At 40.6% G+C, this 19370-nt stretch overlaps 1 protein-coding gene across 1 annotated transcript in view; it reads right to left on the reverse strand.

Annotated features, from left to right (window-relative positions):
- The window catches only part of LOC142738656 (melanopsin-B-like), a 192772-nt gene that overhangs the window by 5406 nt on the left and 167996 nt on the right, over positions 1-19370 (reverse strand). The window contains exons 8-9 of the mRNA XM_075849771.1: positions 17870-18044; positions 2777-2920 (exon numbers count right to left, since the gene is read on the reverse strand). Of these exons, the coding sequence (XP_075705886.1) occupies positions 2777-2920; positions 17870-18044 (319 nt within the window). The remainder of the gene's footprint in view (positions 1-2776; positions 2921-17869; positions 18045-19370) is intronic.

The following is a 19370-nucleotide window of genomic DNA, read 5'->3' on the forward strand; positions in this document are numbered from 1 at the left end:
AAAAAATTACATCTAACTGGCTCTGTGGGAAGACTGTTGAAGTATCGTAGGATTTTCACACATAACAATCTCTAAAATATATAGAGAATAATGCTCAAAACACATCCAGTGAGTGCCAGCTCCGTGCGGGTAGATTAGGTAGACTAGTTTAAGCTAACGGGAATGCATCAAAAACTCAAATAACAAGGTAGCAGAAGACCACATTGGGTTTCACTCTTGGCAGACAAAAATAGGGACCAGCAGTCTAAGGGCTCATTCAGACGAGTGTGTATCACGTGCGTGTGATGGCCGTTAAAACAACGGCCGTCACACAAACTCGTGTATTTCATTGGGGCCGTTCACACTACCGTTGTCAACGGAGCCTGTGAAGGGTCCGTAATAATATAAGACATGTCCTATTTTTTTGTGCTTCACACATCCCTCCATAGACTCTAGTCTATGGGGATGCGTGATAACCGGGGCACCTTGGACGTGAAAAAACTGCAGTTTTTCACAACCGAGGTTGGCCACGTTCGTGAGAATGTAGCCTTAAGTGGGTATAGACTGTGGGCAGTGACTCATATACTAATTGTGGTGTGAAAATATTCCATAAGCCACATGAATCTCCAAATCTGTTCTGCCTTGCTGCCGGTGGTGGTGTAATGATGTGAAAAGTTATTATTTGCCACTTACTATTTCCTTTAATACCAACTGGGTAATTCCTAACTCTCTTTTTCGTTTATTGACTATATACATCCATTTATGACCACACTCTATCCAATAATGGGCCAAGTCATATTGGACACATTATCACAGTGACTTCTTTCTACTCTAATTTTATTTACTCCACAATTTATTGGGTTTTTGGCATTCTGTTAAATGGATTGGTGGTGCATGTAGAAAGGGCCCAAATCCACAATAAATAAAAAAAAAAAAAAACAGAACTCAGCACACACCAAAAGTTTATGTAATTATGAATTATTTATTGTGCCCTCCATAATCCATGCTATCATGCCGACTGCCTCTCCTTTTTGTTGGAGATGTGGAAGTGAAATGGGAACACTCCTTCATGTATTTTGGGAATTTCCGATGTTGACTAGTTGGTCAGAAGTTTGGTGTATAAATTCTAAATTCACAGACCATGTTCTACCTAAATTTCCCACCTTGTTTCTGCTACATCTCTGCGATATCCCCCATCTATTTATAAGCACTCCGTGGTTCAACATCTGGTCAACGCAGCAAGAACCTTTATCCCGGCTCTATGGAGACAAAACATCCCTCCTTCTATTTCCTTGCTGTGTAACAAGATACAGAAGAGTAAGGACCTTACGGCTTTGCCCAGGGGGTTTGATGACAGGTTTCTTAAATCCTGGCACCACTTGTATGTTTCCAAAACTCAGCTGAATTTAGATCTCTCGTCCACTCATAAAGATGATGGAGGTGTGTTTTATCAATCCTTATCTTTCTCTTTCTCCTCTCTCTATGCAACCCCCGAGAAAGAACCCTACCTTTCCCCTCTTCTTCTATTTTCTATTGTTACGAAGAAAGTATTCAACACATTCCGTTGATTGATGTTTGTATTTCACATTTGAGAGTTACTGTAGATTATAAACCAGATTTGGTTCTTCATTTTGAATGTACTATGGCCTGTAAGCCATGAATGCCATGCACTGTTTTCTCTTTGTACTTCGCAGTCACCGGATCTAAGTCCCATAGGCACTTGGGTAGTTGGTAAAATGAGAGATTGGAAGCTTCAATGTACAGCCAACAAATCTGTAGCTACTGTGGGATTCTATCAAGAAGAGCAACAAAGCTAATAAGGGGCATAGAGAATGTAAGTTATGAGGAAAGATTAAAAGAATTAAACCTATTTAGCCTTGAAAAAAGACGACTAAGGGGGGACATGATTAACTTATATAAATATATTAATGGCACATACAATAAATTTGGTGAAATCCTGTTCCATGTAAAACCCAATCAAAAAAACAAGGGGGCACTCCCTCCGTCTGGAAAAAAAAAAAGGTTCAATCTGCAGAGGCGACAATCCTTCTTTACTGTGAGAATGGTGAATTTATGGAATAGTCTACCGCAGGAGCTGGTCACAGCAGGGACAGTGGATGGCTTTAAAAAAGGCTAAGATAATTTCCTAGAACAAAAAAATAGAAGCTCTTATGTGTAGAAATTTTTACCTTACCTTTTCCCATCCCTTGATTGAACTTGATGGACATTTGTCTGTTTTCAAGCATACTAACTATGTAAGTCAGCTTGAACCAGTACCTCTAGAGAATGTTTCCAGCTCATGATTCATGGCACAAAGAATTTAAATTGTCCTTAAAACATAATAGCTTTCTGCTCAGTACCAGAAAGGCTCGGTTCACATTTGTCTGAGCATTCTGTCAGACATATACGTCGGAATTGTTGGCCAAAATATACCCTTTGAATGAATGCTCTGACGTATACAATTGTATAGGATTACGGTGGCATACGTCACCCATAGACTCCCATGTTAACAAAAAGTATACTGCGCGCTATAATTTTTTTGTAGAATGCCTCTACATAGAAAAGCGTAGTAGACTATGCTGTTCTATACCGCAAAAATAAAAAGCTATACTAGCCCGACGAAAGCCAAAAGGACACTCTTTGGCCTCTGTCGGGCGAATGGAGCTCTATGTATACATTTGGCATATATGCTAGGAGCTTTGCCTGGCGTATATATCAAATTTAGGGCTTAAATGTGATGTGAACGGAGCCAAAGACGTACCTAACAGAAAAGCCTATACTTAACCACCAAGTATACCTTTTCTTCAGGTAAAGCATTGCAGCTCCATGCCTTCAAGAGTATATCCCGTTTTTGTTCTAGTTTTTGACTTGAGGAAAATGAATTGCTTCTTTGAAAACACATATTCTTGTAGGCAGCTTCTTGCTCCACATCACTTAATATCTAAATGTAAAATAACAATTGTAAATTAGCATGAACATTCCCTCTTTTTTAGATTATTATAAATACATGTTAGTTAAAATGCTTGCTAAAGATTAAATTTTCTTCCTAGTATAAATTTGCAGTCACTTAGGAATACACCTACATTTGTATAACACAGATGTGCAATCTTGTAAGTTGTTCAAAAATATTCCCATTAGAGCTTTTACGTAAACATAATTTTCTACCTGACATAAATTTTAGGAGAGATTAGTTCTGACTATAGTTGAAATCAAGGCGAAAACTGAAAATTCTGAAGCTAGAGTTCCACCTCTCAAAATCTTTCTTTCTTCCTAACTGAAAAAAACAAGGAATATCAAGGGCTGTGATAAGTGGGTATGAAACCATTTTGCTATTGAAAAACTCAGGAAACACCTGATACACTGTGTTATGTCTAGTTAAAAACGCGAGAAGGCGGTGCATGACACAGGAATTCTATTTTGGTATTTTTCATGAACCACCCCCTCAGGCGACACACTAAGCAGTGTATTAGTTTTGCCAGTTTGGCATATGGTAGAAAATATGTTTTTTATTCATGAATGTGGGGGGAAAAATGACAACTGCCATATTTTTAGTGGTTTTGTCAAATTTGTTTAATGCATTCGTTTTATGACATAGCCAGTGACGTACATAGAAGAAAAAAGATTAAAATAGGCCCTCCATTATGTTGCTGGGTTTAGCCACCATGATAGAAGGGCTTGGTGTATGTTTACCTATCCACACCCTTTTCATGACGCTTAAAAATGGAAGTCCTGTACAGGTTCTTACCACACAGTAGTAAAATGAATGGGACCATGTATATACGCCCTTGGACATAACCCTTATCTGGTTTTGTTGAAACATGCAGATCAATGATTATTATTTAAAATGATTGAATTCTGTTTTCTAGTCTAAGTAATTCCGAAAATACACGCATCTGATTGGTTAGACTCTCCACATACACCATAGTTTTCCTATTGATTATTTTAATGAATATTTTACGCTTTGTGTTTTTCCCATAGTCTTTAATCTGGCTGCTAGGAAATATATGAATAGTTGTTGGAGATGCAGACAATTACTTTTCATGAAACAAAAGAGTTACAAAAGTGAAAGTAAGAAAATGTAGAGCCTTTAATCTGAATATAAAGCAGTATATAATCAATTTATCTAACTTCATCCTTTAGTAATGGGAAGAATAATTGAATTAAACCACTCACTGATTTATATTCGAATGGAATTTCAATGGTGCATATTAAGCCAAAGGATTAATTCATCATTTATAATGAAGATAAAATGAAGACATCAGTACACCAAGATATAAAATGACTAAACCGGTAACATGACAAACACATACTGTAACTAGAATTGTTGATGATGTTCCACTGATATTATTAGAATTTCGCTCCTATAGTTACAGTTCCCTTCATATTAGGATCTCATCCCTATAGAGAAGGTCTCACTGATATTAGGATAACATCCCTATAGAGGAGGTCCCATTGATATTTGTTACGGCCGCGGTCACGGACCGCAACCTCCACTTACCTTCCGTCAGCAGACCTCCCTCTTCCTGCTGGCGTCTTCCTCTCCTGAGACGTCAGCACATGAGTGTCCACTAGAGGGCGCGCGCTGGTTCCCAGCCTTAGGGCCATGCAATTAATTAATTATGCTCCAGGTCACCTTGAACTATTGAAAGGGCCCTGTCCTTCCATTCCGTGCCTGAACGTTGTTGTAGTCTTCCCATGTCTGTATCTCAAATGGTTCCTTAGTGTTTCCCCGTTCCCAGCGTTCCCGTGCCTTTCTACCTGTATCCTGTGCTGTGCTTTGCCCTTGAGCCTGTCTATTGTTGGAGTCATGCCCTGCTGCACCTGGTGTCATCCGCCACGTCTGGCGCAACCTGCTGCACCCGGTGTCATCCGCCACGTCTGGCGCAACCTGCTGCACCTGGTGTCATCCGCCAGGTCTGGCGTAACCTGCTGCACCCGGTGTCATCCACCACGTTTGGCGCAACCTGATGCATCTACTGTCGTCCGCCACATCTGCCGCAACCTGCCACATCCAGTACCATCTGTGCGAAAGCCTCTTCCATTGTCTGGACTATCTCAGGTACGTTCATACTACAAATTCTTTGTATAGACTTGTGCATTGACTGTGACTTTGGCCAGCTGCCTCTCCACTATGGCGGAGCGGCCTAGTGGGTCCACATACCCCTAGATCGTGACAATATTTTTATGATTTCATCTTTATAGAGGAGGTCCCACTGATATTATTATGATTTCATCTGTATAGAGGAGGTCAGTGTTTATCTGGCCACAAAGGGAAGCATTACATTGAAAAAAACTATTATTATTTTATTTTTTTTTACTGCCAGCACAGTTTGGTTCTGGTGGAATCTGGGGCTGATGGACTGGAGAATTATTAAGGAAGTAAGGAATATATCTTTCACCAGGAAATACTGATGGTTGTGTGGAAGTAGATATCATTATCAGATCACTCCTTGCTCATGCTCTGTATATTGTGCAGTGCAGGGAATGCAGGGAACTGAAGTACATGAACTATAGCACTTGTCGTTTTGGATAGAGCATTCAAGTGGCCTGCAGTACTTCATGGGCAGTTTGTATTTTTTCATTAACCATTTTTTCATCCCACCAACCTTGTTACAAAAACAAATCCAGCCAGTAGCAGAAATAATCAGTCTAATGTTCCTTCTTTCTTCTGTCTGTTTTTGTTCTGTGGGTGGGCAGCAGAGCCGCACGACGTGACGCTCCTGCCTCTATCTACCAGCAGTGCATTGTGAAGCATAAAATATATTCACTCCTCACGATTTCTTTTATCTCTCATTATTTCTTCTAATAACACCTATCCAATACCTTTGTCGTTTCTCAGAGGAGGACAATGCTATTGTGTATGCTTAACTTCTCCTCTGAACTGGAGAAGAATAGAATATAGATAACCATTGGCCGCTTTAATTGATTGTATTAATGGGCAGCGTTAGCAGGGGAGAGAAGCAGATCCAGTAGGTTGACAGAGATTTCCGTATAAAAAAAATAGGGGGCTCTACCACTAATACCAATGTAAGTTATCTCTTCAGAGGAAAATTATGAATTATAGTGTATATTGAAAATGTGCATATTTTTACAGGTTCTGTCCCTTTCTAAACAATATTGTTTGTGGGATAACCCCTAAGGGTGAACCTCCTAAAAAAAGACAAAACATGAATACTAGTATTATATTGATAACCTGGTGCTCAATCACGGAATGGAAACTGACAACCAAGCAGAGCAAAAGAAGACAAAAAACAAACACTCTAATAATGGGACACAGGGAAATACCACAAAGGTTTATAGGTCAAAATCCATAATGAGTCATAAACGTTTATATAGGCCAAAGGCCCGCTAAGGTACAAAGTAATTGGTAAAAGCCACAAGAATTAAAAAAAAAATAGTTAAGTACTCAGCCTGCTGGACTTCAAACAGTCATATAGTCCATTGTGCACTCTAGGTGATATATCCAGGGAAAGCACAGCTTAGTCGCTTGTTTTTCTCACTCCCACAGCACCTTCAGCTTTCATGAGGAACGTGTCAGTTCACAAGTCACAACTTCATCGCCGTGATGACAAATCACGTTGGGGGCAGGTGACAGGTCAGAAGTTGACAATGTAATAGGAATGTCCTTGTACTACACTTGTAAGTGCATAAAGTGCAGTGTTTTAAATGTTTTAAACAAATGGTGTTACCCTATCCGACGGGGCATCATTGTGAATTGGGAACTGACACGTCCACCATGAAAGCTGAAGGTGCTGTGGATGTGAGCAAAACAAGCAAGTCTGCTGTGTTTTCTTTGAATGTATCACCTTGAGTGGACAACGGACAATATGACTGTTTCATGCCAAACAGACAAAGTCCTTATCTATTAATTGTAAGCCTTGCGACTTTTTCAGATACATTTTGATCTTAGCAGGGCTTTAGCCTTTATGAACTTTTATTGGCTTTGGCCTATGAACTGTAGCGGTATTTTTCTGTGAGGCCTGTTATTAGTGTTGTTTGGGTTTGTTTATTTCAACCCCAGGTTGCTCTTTTTCGATTTTTGGCATTTGATCTGCATACTTAGACTGAATTAACATTGCGCCTTGCTGTGCTTTCAAACGCTGTCACAAAAACGTATCTGAAAAAATGCATGCGATTTTAAATACCAGTGCTTAGTTTTTAAAAAAAAAGTGTTTCAGTAATAAGCCTATAACCATTAAATTTAAAACGAGATTACAGCTGAAACATGTAAAAAACACATGCGTTTTTTAGATGCATTAATTTTGTGAGTGTTTGAGAATGCAACAAAATCACAACAAAAAAGCACAATGTGAACCCAGCTTTAGGCCTTTTTCAGACGAACGTGTATTACGTCCGTACTACGCGCGTGGAAATCACGCGCGTCGCACGGACTTATGTAAGTCAATGGGGCCGTTCTGACAGGCCGTGATTTTCACGCAGCGTACGTCCGCAGTGTAAAACTCACGACATGTCCAATACTTGCCCGTGTTTCGCGCAGCACGCACCCATTGAAGTCAATGGGTGTGTGCAAATCGCGCATGGCACACGGAAGCACTTCCGGGTGACGCGCGTGATTCATGCTACAGTTGGTAAAGAAGTGAAGGGAAACATAAAAGCCCCTCCTTCTTTACTGTGTGGTAACATCAAAACAGAGTGTCATAATGATGCCGGCTGTGCGAAAATCACGCAGCCACGCACCATATACAGATACCACACTGAACTTTTTCGCGCGTTTCTTGCGTGCGCAAAAATGCACAAGCTTGTGTGAATAAGGCCTTAAACTGACACAGATGATTGGCTCATTAGAAGTAAGACATTGCAGATTTATTGGAGACATTGAGGAATCGAAACACAAAATATATAAAAAAAAATTGCATAACATTTCAGTTTGCAATTATTAAGCTTTATTTGCATAAAACTAAAATACCTCTTTAAGCAGTTTATTTATCTCCAATACGTATTGATGCTTCAACCAAATAAAATGAAATTCTAATTACATTTGACTTGATGTCTTCTCTCATAAATCCAAAAATATCTGCACAATCTGTCCTAACTGGAACATGTTTATTTTTAACACATCCATGCTTGCATATCAAAATATACAGTATATACTGTGTTTTTTTTTAGCTTGGAGCAAGCCAAGCAACTGTTGATTAATTGTAGCGGACAGGAGCGTCTTTAAGAAATAGTCTTCAGTCTGCTAGAAGCCTACCACGTCTATGTTTCAATCTTAGGGGCAGATTTACTTAGTATGTAACTACTGTACATACCATTGCAACTCAGTAATAAGATTCTATTTGACTAGGAGCTGAATTTCAATATATCGGCACAATTACAACTTGACATCTCCATAAAAGGAAAAAAAAAAAAGAATACACGCTGTATCCTTCCCAGTTATTAAACATCACAAATACTTATTGAATGACATCATGAAATTTAACTTCAACTGTGAAATGGTTAAACGTAAGCAACAGATGTGGTGCCATTTCAAGCAGTTTGTACTATTAGTCATTGCTAAAAAGGGGATTATAAAAAGAAAAAGAAAGTGGCTTTAAAGGAGCGCATTATGTAAATTGTGGCAAAGGTAGTTTTCTTATCGGTGACTGTATTTGTGAGTTATCCACTCCCTTCTGGTCCTCAGCTGTGTCATGTGACCAGGACCATAGGACTCTCCAACTGCAGAGTGTCTCATGTGTGAACAGGAAGTCAGTTTCTCTATTCATTCCTATCACAGCCTCGATGAATCTTTCCTGTGAGATTTCACAGCAAGGCAAAAGTAATCTTGTTTTAAATAATAGGTTACAGCGTAATCTCGTGAGATTACGCTTGCCTTGCTGTAATCTCACAGAAAAGATTCAGAAGTGTCAGGATTCTGAATATACAGCACGTCCTGGCTGAAGGTAATGTATATTCATTGTCAGGACACTTGATTAACGTTAGTGTTTGTGTATGTGGATGCACATAGCGATATAGCTATATCGCTTTGTGCTGTGTAAATGAATGGGGAGAAGTGTATGACGCTGATTGGTCAGCGTCATACACTTCTCTCCACAACGCCCACTTGGCCAAAAAGTAAAACACGCCCAGTTGGGCATTAAGAAACTCATTAGCATAAAGCTAAAAATCGCTCATAAAGTGGTAAAAATAGATCATTTTTCCAAATAAAAAGCACTGATGTCACCTACATTATAGTGCCGATCTCCTTATGTAGGAGATAGGGCACTTATAATGTGGTGACAGAGCCTCTTTAATGATGGCCAGTTCAAGTTCGGTTCCACTTGTAAATTTAAACACGTTTGTTCACACTGCAACGGGTCCTCACATGGAGCTTCAAAATGCTTGCGTAAGGGAAAACGATCAGGAACCCAACTCGGTTCAACTAGTCAAGGGAGTGACGCCAGTGAGGCTGGAAAGGATGGCCCCCTATCTAAATGATTATCCCGATAGGGCCGCGGCTACGTTGATTTATGACGGTTTTAGTTTTGGTTTTGTTATTCCCGCTCCCCCGCATGTAGTGCCAGTTACACGGCGGAATATTCGGTCTGCTTACCAGCATTCCGAGGTGGTTTCCTCTAAACTTCGTAAAGAAGTATTGCTGGGTCGTATGGCGGGCCCCTTTCTTGCTCCCCCGGTGGGGGATTTGGTAGTTTCCCCATTAGGAGTCGTACCAAAGCGGGAGCACAATAAATTTTGCTTAATTAAGCATTTGTCTATCCCAAAAGGGTCATTGGTGAACGACGGCATCACCCTAGAGTTGAGTTCGGTAGTTTACATGTCGTTTGATAAAGCGGTGGGTTTAGTGAAGCGGGCTGGTCGCGGCGCTCTTTTGGTAAAAACGGATATAGAAGCGGCTTTTCGACTGTTGGCGGTGCACTCTGACAGTCAACGGCTGTTGGGCTGTTTTTGGGATGGGGGGTTTTACGTTGATCGGTGCCTGCCTATTGGTTGCTCCTTGTCCTGCGCATATTTTGAAGCTTTCAGTTCCTTCATTGACTGAGTCACTAAATCGTAAATTTTTTGTGTGTCGGCCCCCAGGGGTCTGCGGTAATTTGTTGTTTGCTTTGCAAAAGGTCACAGGGGATTTCGGAGTCCCTTTACCACCCGGAAAGACGGAGGGCCTGGTTTCTACGATATGTTTCTTAGGGATTGAGATAGATTCGGTTGCAATGGAATGTAGACTTCCTGAGAATAAGTTGCGGGATCTCGGGGAGGAAGTTAGGCGGGCGTGTCATTTGCGTAAAATTACTTTGCGGAGTTCACAGTCCCTGTTGGGTAAGTTGAATTTTGCATGCCGGATCATGCCAATGGGCAGGGTGTTTTGTAGGAGGTTGGCGGCTGCTACTGCAGGCATGCGGGAGCCACACCATTTTGTGCGACAGGACGCGGATCATAGAGGCCGATTTGCGGGTGTGGGAGGTCTTTCTTGGGCAATACAATGGCCGGTCCCTGTGGATGTTGCAGGTGCTGGACACGTTTGATTTGGATCTCTTCACGGATGCGGCAGGTGCAGAGGGTTTTGGTGCTTACTGCGGGGGTTCATGGTGTGCGGGCGGCTGGTCGTCGAGCTAGGTGGCTAGCGGTCTTACGAGAAATCTATCCCAGCTCGAGTTGTTCCCTATTGTGGTCGCCATGACCATTTGGGGGGACAGGCTCAGGGACAAGAAGGTTCTCTTCCACTGCCACAATCTCGGGGTCGTGTTGGCGATTAATAATATTACAGCGTCTTCTCCACCTGTGGTACAATTGTTAAGGCATTTGGTATTGATATGTTTGTCATTGAATGTGTGGGTGGTGGCAGCTCATGTGCCGGATGTGGATAACTGTATATCTGATGATTTTTCTTGCTCACAGTGGGATCATCACCTGGCACCGGGTGCAGAACCAATTGGCACGGCCTGCCCGGATCATCTTTGGGAGCTGGTTTCCGTTCAGCGGGCAGGTTGATTAAGAGATCTTTGGCTGGGTCCACCTGGTCCTCTTACTTGGCCAGTTGGAGTCAGTGGGAAGAGTGGGTTAGATGCTTAGGCGATGTTAGTACAGATCGGGACAGGTTGGTCTCTCTCTTGTATTGGTTAGGGGAGGCGTATGAGGCAGGATATTTAGTGGCAAAAGTTAATAGGTTTGTCTCGGCGTTAGCTTTTGGCTTCAAATTGCGGGGTTTAGCGGATGTAATTAAGGATTTTCTAGTAAGGCAAGCGTTAAAAGACTTACGGCGGGGCAGGGCAGAGTTAGACTGCAGGCGGCCTGTTTCTTTTTCCCTCCTTTGCTCGCTCGGAACGGCGGTAGAGGTGGCGTGCTTTTCAAGTTTTGCGGTACGGCTGTTCCCGCTCGCTTTTTCTCTGGCGTTTTTCAGAGCTCTCCGGCTAAGTGAACTTGTCTCTCCTAGAGCTTTGTGGGCGGGGGGGGGGGGCTTAGACATGATGACGTGAATGTGTACGAGGACAGATTGGAAATTTTATTGCGTCAGTCAGAAACTGATCAACTGGGCAGGGGTAAGCGCATAGTTTTGTTTTCTCTCTCGGCAGTTGCGGTTTCAGGCCTCCTGGTAGCGCATCAGATGTCCCCTTGCTACGCCACGAGGATGGTACTTTTCTTTCCAGATTCCAGTTTTGTGCAGTTTTTTAAAAATGTTTGTCGGCAGTGGGTGTTAGCCCCGACGGTTATGCGTTGCATTCTTTTCGCATTGGCGCGGCAACTGAGACGGCACGCTGGGTTTGGATGAGGCGGAAGTCCAATGCATGGGAGGTGGGAATCTAATAGGTTTAGGTCATATGTCCGGCCTCATTTGTTGTGATTAATTACTTGACAATTGTATTTGAGGTTGTGTGGGGGTGGGTTCTGTTGTGGTGGTTACCGGAGTGTATGCTTATGGATGTGCGGGTACGTTTCCTTTCATTTCAGATCCCTTCCCGTGCCTGGTGTGGATATTGGGGCACTCATTCCTTCAGTGGGGTGCCCTGAGGGGGGATGTTCACCCCGACAGCCACCAACTGAGGATCCCGCGGGTCGACGCAGTACTGCATTGGCTGGGATTCCGAGGTTTGCTATGGAGCCCGGTCTTGCTTAAGTTCCAAAGGTATTCCCTGTTAGACCGGGTTCTTTAGATCCTGGCCTTACATGTGGGTGGGAACGATTTGGATGTCCGCCCCTAACGCGAACTAGTCCGGGATATTCGGCATGACCTACTTTGTTTTTAGGCTTCCCACCCGACATTGTTCCAAGGAAGCACTGGCGTTTGGTGCGGTCCGTTGACCGGATTAATAAGGCCCGTATAAAAGTTAATAGGGCAGTGTCTGTTTTTGTAGCCAGGAACGAGGGGCGGGGTTGCGTTCGGCATAGGGACTCACAGGCTTATGGTGGTCAAGGGCCTGTTTCGCTGTGGTGGGGGGATTCCTTGAGGCTGGTCAATACAAACTGGTGGGTGGGTCGCATCGGGGGCATGCATCGTCCAAAAAGGAATAATAATGGAAGACTTTTTAGGGTGTTATCCCTTTGAAGTGGGTTTTGGTCTGAGCCATCTGCAGAGGCGAGCAGTGCCTCCGAGCTGGGTTACGGCTGGAGGTAAAAAGGTGGTGGTTTGCAGATGGCTATCTCAATTAAACTAAAAGAATAACTTCAAGGGCTTTGAACATTTGTTATTTATTATTGATGTTTATTATTTATGTTTATAAATAGACTGACCCAGGTAGGGTCAGGTGAATTATTGGAGGGAATACTACTGTGGAGAATTCCCGATGTTTTTATAAATGTTTGGATATATTGACCTTTTCAGGTTATTTTATAAATAAACGGCTGCTGTGGCCATTAAAATCTAACCTCGTTTCCTGTGTGGTTTTCTTGGAATTAGGGGGGGGTTTAGAAAATAGGTAAGTGACACATTCATAGGAGAAGTGGTCATGCATGCTCTTGGCCCCCACTATTAAAGTCTTTGAGACCTTTAAGATGACAATAATTGTACTTGCCGGTTCCCAATCCCACATCAGCATCCAGTGGGGTAGACTACAGCCTAATCCTGCCCTGTCATCCTTCCTACCTCTATTTTTACCCAAGTAGATGTGATAACATCATTGCATCGTTCTGGCCTGTGTGGAAAATGGACTCCTGGTAGGCCAAAGGCTAAAATTAGATCTGAGTCATAGAGATAGCAGCCACTTACAGGGGTTGTCCAGTCCCTAAAAATTGATGGCCTATCTTTTAACCCCTTAACGCACCTTGACGTAACTGTACGTCGAGGTGAGCAGTAAGTTCGCGCACCTTGACGTGCAGTTACGTCTGTGCTTTGTCAGTTAACCGCCGCGCGGCGCTACACCGCAGCGGCAGTTAACTGTGCAGGGTGTCTGCCCTGCATTCCCCGTATCGGCAGTTAACCCCTTAATTGCGGCGCTCGATTTTGAACGCCACAATTAAGGTGTTTAGCGCCAATCGGCAGCCCCCATGTGAAATCACGGGGGCTGGCGATGGTACCCATGGCAACCGGACGCCAGACAATGGCATCCGGGCTGCCATGTACAGAAGCCTATGAGGACCAGCCGGAGGGTGGTCGTCGTAGGCTTCCTGTCAGTGTGACTGTCACGTCACAATGACAGTTGAAATGCATTACACTACGTAGGTAGTGTAATGTGTTCTAGCAGCGATCAGAGCTGCAAGTCTAAGTTTCCCCTAGTGGGACAAGTGAAAAAAGTAAAAAAAAGAATAAAAATGTTTTTAAAAAAGTGTAAAAATAAAAGTTAAAAGTGATATAAACAAGAACTGTTTTTTTTCCTATAATAAGTCATTTATTATAGGAAAAAAATGAATACGTAAAAAAAAAAATTACACATATTTGGTATCACCGCGTTCGTAACGACCCCAACTATAAAACTATAATATTATTTTTCCCGCACGGTGAATACCGCAAAAAAAATAAACGAAAAACAATGCCAGAATCACTATTTTTTGGTCACCACCCCTCACAAAATATGCAATAAAAAGTGATCAAAAAGTCGCATGTACGCCAAAATAGTACTGATACAAACTACAACCCAACCCGCAAAAAACAAGCCCTTACACAGCTTTTTTGACTGAAAAATAAAAAAAGTTATGGCTCTCAGAATATGTCTTTCTAAATAAGTTATTTTATTGCGCAAACGCTGCAAAACATAAAAAAACGTGTATATATACATATGGTATCGCCATAATCGTACTGATCCGCAGAATAAAGTATAATAGTCATTTATAGCCCAGGGTAAACGCCGTCAAAAATAAATAAAAATCATTGTCAGAATTGATGTTTTTTGGTCACCTGGCTTGCCGAAAAATGTAATCAAAAGTGATCAACAAAATCGCATGTACCCCAAAATGATACCAATGAAAATTACAGATTGTCCCACAACAAATAAGCCCTCACACGGCTCCGGTGGTGAAAAAATAAAAAAAGTTCCGGCTCCCAGATTATGGCGATGCAAAATGTACAGAGCGTTCCAAAAGCGGATAGGATCGGGTGCCATTTATAAGTGCGACACTGGCCACATATCTGCAGATTATTATTTATTTACCCCATTATTATACCCTCTTATTATGCCCCTGATGTACTCTGCCCAGCCTACATGTGCCCCCACATTATAAACTGAAATACCAGCAAAACGCCAGAGCTACTACCAAGCAAAATATGCGCTCCAAAAGCCAAATGGCGTCCCTCCCTTCTGAGCCCTACAGCGTGCCCAAACAGCCGTTTACGTCCACTGATATGGCATCGCCATACCCGGGAGAACCCTGTTAATATTTTATGTGGTATTTGTGGCACAAACTGGGCACAACATATAGTGCACTAAAATGACACATCAGTGGAAAATTTAAATTTTCACTCTGCACCATCCGCTGCGCATTAAACCTTTCGCGCACCATGACTTAATAGCATGTAGTGGTGTGGGGGGTGATATATGGAGCATCTCACGCGCTTAGCCCGTGCCATACGCTGCAGGTGTCAGCTGTGTATTACAGCTGATATCCGGGACTAACGGACAGAAACAGCGATCGCGCTGTTACAGGAGCCTGTAAAAATCACAATATACTGCAATACATTAGTATTGCAGTGTATTCTACCAGTGATCCAACGATCGCTGGTTCAAGTCTCCCAGGGGGACTAATAAAATATGTAAAAACAAAAGTAAATAGTTATTAGTGGAAAAAATTAAATAAATATTTAAAGTCCAAAAAGAAACCCTTTTCACATTTTTGTCTAAAGTAATGTAAAAAAATAAAAAAAATACACAAAATTGGTATCGCTGCGTCCGTAAAAGTCCAAGCTATTACAATATATCATTATTTAACTCACACGGTGAACGCTGTGAAAAATAAAGAATTTTAAACGGCAAAATCTCAGTTTTTTGGTCACCCTGGCTCTACCAAAAAATTTAATAAAAAGTGCTCAAAAAGTCTTATGTACCAAAAAATGGTACCAATAAAAACTACAGCTCGTCCCGCAAAAAATATGCACTCACACCACTCTATTGACGGAAAAATAAAAAAGTTGTGGCTCTCGGAAAGCGGGGAGGAAAAACGAAAAAGCAAAAAGCAAAACATGAATCAGTTCGTAAAGGGTTAATTACTTTCTAATGAAAAAGCATTTATGACCACATGTGGGGTATAGCCATACTCGGGAGAAATTGCTTTACAAATGTTGGGGTGCATTTTCTCCTTTATCCTTTGTGAAATTGAAAAAATTCAAAATTTTAGTGGAGATAATGTTGATATTAATTTTCACGCCCTAATTCTAATAAATTCTGCAAAAGACGTGTGGGGCCTAAATGCTCACTATACCCCTAGATAGATTCCTTAAGTGGTGTAGTTTCCCAAATGGGGTTACTTTTGGGGGGCTTCCACTGTTTCGGTCTCTCAGGGGCTTTGCAAATTCGACATGACACCCAAAAACTATTCCAGCTAAATTTGAGCTCCAAAAGCCAAATAGCGCTCCTTCTCTTCTAAGTCCCGGTGTGGGTCCAAACAGCAGTTTATTACCACATATGGGGTATTTACGTGATCAGGAGAAATTGTTTTACAAATGTTGGGGTGTTTTTTCTACTTTATTCCTTGAAAAAATTTAAAATTTCTACGTTTTAAAAAAAAAAAAAAAGGAGATTTTCATCTTCACATACTAATTCAAATAAATTTAGAAAAAAAACTGTGGGTTCAAAATGCTAACTATACCCATAGATAAATTTCTTGAGGGTTATAGTTTCCAAAATGGGGTCACTTTTGGGGGGTCTTTACTGTTTTGGTACCACAAGACCTATTCAAACCTGACATGGTGCCTAAAATATATTCTAAAAAAAGGAGGCCCAAAAATCCACTAGGTGCTCCTTTGTTCTGAGGCCTGTGTTTCAGTCCATTACCCCACTAGGACCACATGTGGGATATTTCTAAAAACTGCAAAATCTGGGCATTAAATATTGAGTTAAATTTTGGGGTAAAACCTTCTGTGGTACAGAAAAAATGTATTACAAATGAATTTTCGAAGAAAAAAAATGAAATTTGTAAATTTCACCTCTACTTTGCTTTAATTCCTGTGAAACGCCTAAAGGGTTAAAACACTTTCTAAATGCTGTTTTGAATACTTTGATGGGTGCAGTTTTCAAAATGGGGTGACTTCTGGGGACTTTCTAATATATAGGCCCCTCAAAGCCACTTCAGAACTGAACTGGTCCCTGAAAAAATAGGCTTTTGAAATTTTCTTGAATATATGAGAAATTGCTTCTAAAGTTCTATGCCTTGTAACGTCCTAGAAAAATAAAAGAATGTTCAAAAAACGACGCAAACATAAAGTAGACATATGGGAAATATAAACTAGTAAGTATTTTGTGTGGTATTACTATCTGTTTTACAAGTAAATACATTTAAATTTAGAAAGATGCTAAAGGGTTAAAACACTTTCTAAATGCTGTTTTGAATACTTTGATGGGTGCAGTTTTCAAAATGGGGTGACTTCTGGGGACTTTCTAATATATAGGGCCCTCAAAGCCACTTCAGAACTGAACTGGTCCCTGAAAAAATAGGCTTTTGAAATTTTCTTGAATATATGAGAAATTGCTTCTAAAGTTCTATGCCTTGTAACGTCCTAGAAAAATAAAAGAATGTTCAAAAAACGACGCAAACATAAAGTAGACATATGGGAAATATAAACTAGTAAGTATTTTGTGTGGTATTACTATCTGTTTTACAAGTAAATACATTTAAATTTAGAAAAATGCTAAAGGGTTAAAACACTTTCTAAATGCTGTTTTGAATACTTTGATGGGTGCAGTTTTCAAAATGGGGTGACTTCTGGGGACTTTCTAATATATAGGGCCCTCAAAGCCACTTCAGAACTGAACTGGTCCCTGAAAAAATAGGCTTTTGAAATTTTCTTGAATATATGAGAAATTGCTTCTAAAGTTCTATGCCTTGTAACGTCCTAGAAAAATAAAAGAATGTTCAAAAAACGACGCAAACATAAAGTAGACATATGGGAAATATAAACTAGTAAGTATTTTGTGTGGTATTACTATCTGTTTTACAAGTAAATACATTTAAATTTAGAAAAATGCTAATTTTGCTAATTTTCTCAAAATCTTGGCGTTTCTTACAAATAAATATTGAATTTAACGACTAAATTTTTTCAGTATCATAAAGTACAACATGTCACGAGACAACAATCGCTTGGATAGGCAAAAGCATTCCGGAGTTATTACCACATAAAGTGACACATGTCAGATTTGCAAAAATCGGCTGTGTCCACAAGGCCAAAACAGGCTTAGACACTAAGGGGTTAAGTATAATTTTTGTTTACTCTCATGTTAAATATGCTCTGTTCATTTATCCCAGACATACCTCCAATGTTAATTACAGATGGTTTGATCCAAAAAGTTGAACTCACTGTTTCTGCCGTGGATACTGTAGAAATGCAGCTGTTCTTTTTCCTTAAAGCTAGGGACTGGCGGCTGTAGACTGATCCTCTAAATGAAGAGTCAAAATTGCATGTGGACATAGTGTCTTTTTTTGGTAGTCTGATGAGGAACCGAAGACACGGAACAGTCTTGTGAATAGTTTCCCTAGAAAGATAAACTATTTATTTTACTGATAATAATTCAAGCACAAGCTATAATAAAATCACAAACTAATTTCAACATTTGGACTACAAACACTCTTAGGCCATGTTCAGACATGGCAGAATTTTTCCGCTGCAAATGTTGGTGCAGATTCGGGGCAATTACACCACGAATCTGCACCAACATTTGCATATTTGACAGGTAATTCAGATGTTGCAGATATCACAGCGGACTTGCCATAGAAATTCCGGTTCTTTTCCGCAACATAAAGAGCATGCTGCGGAGGGAAAATTCTGCACCGCAGCCTAAATACCGCACAGTTATTTTCCGCAACATCTGAACTAAGTTTCCTAAAATTTTCGAGAAACAAATGCATTGGCTTCAATGGCCGTGGGCGAAAAGCACTGCGAAGAAACTGGAAAAATAAGTGCAGGCAGTTCAATATCTTCCTAAAATTTCCTGAAGGAATTCTGAGGCAGATTTTTTCTGCCTGCAAAAAACTCAGTGGTGCTTTAGATATGGACAGCTATAAGATAACTATAAAAAGTTAAAACACCTGGAGTGTGCGGTACTAAATACCACGCTACTTTTACAGCTGCCAGTTTTCTTTTATTTCTAGTAGCTCTGAAAATGCCTCTAACCCCTAAGTGATCAGGTCATTTAAATTTTTTCCTCCCCACATTCCAAAAGCCCTAACTTTTTATTTTCTCATCGACAAAGCCGTATGAGGGCTTGTTTTTTGCTGAATAAGTTGCAGTTTTTATGGCGTTAATTAATTTACCATATAATGTACTGGCAAATTTAAAAAAATAATCTTTGTGGGGCAAAAAACAGCAATTCCGCCATTGTATTTTGGGTTTTGTTTTTCATTGTGTGGTAAAAATGACAAGTTAACTTTATTCTCTGTGTTGATACGATTACGACGAAACCCAATTTATATGTTTTGTTTTATATTTTACAAATTTTACAAAGAAAAAACTAATTGTTAAAAAAAAAATTGTTTTGTGTCACCATATTATGAGAGAGCCATAACTTTTTTATTTTTCCATCGATTGAGTGGTATAAGGACTTATTTTTTGTGGGACGAGCTGTAGTTTTTATTGGTACTATTTTGGGGTACATGTGACTTTGTAATCACTTTTTATTACTTTTTTTGTGCAGCTAAGGGGAATTAAAAAACAGCAATTTCGTTCAAAACTTTTACAGTGTTCCCTGCGTGGGTTAAATAATGTTATATTGTGATAGTTCAGACTTTTATGGACACGGCAATACCAATTATCTTAATTGTTTTCAACATTACTTTAGAGAAAAAATGGGAAAAGTTATTCT

The sequence above is a fragment of the Rhinoderma darwinii genome, chromosome 1 (genome assembly GCF_050947455.1).
Source record: "Rhinoderma darwinii isolate aRhiDar2 chromosome 1, aRhiDar2.hap1, whole genome shotgun sequence".
Lineage (NCBI taxonomy): Eukaryota > Metazoa > Chordata > Amphibia > Anura > Rhinodermatidae > Rhinoderma > Rhinoderma darwinii.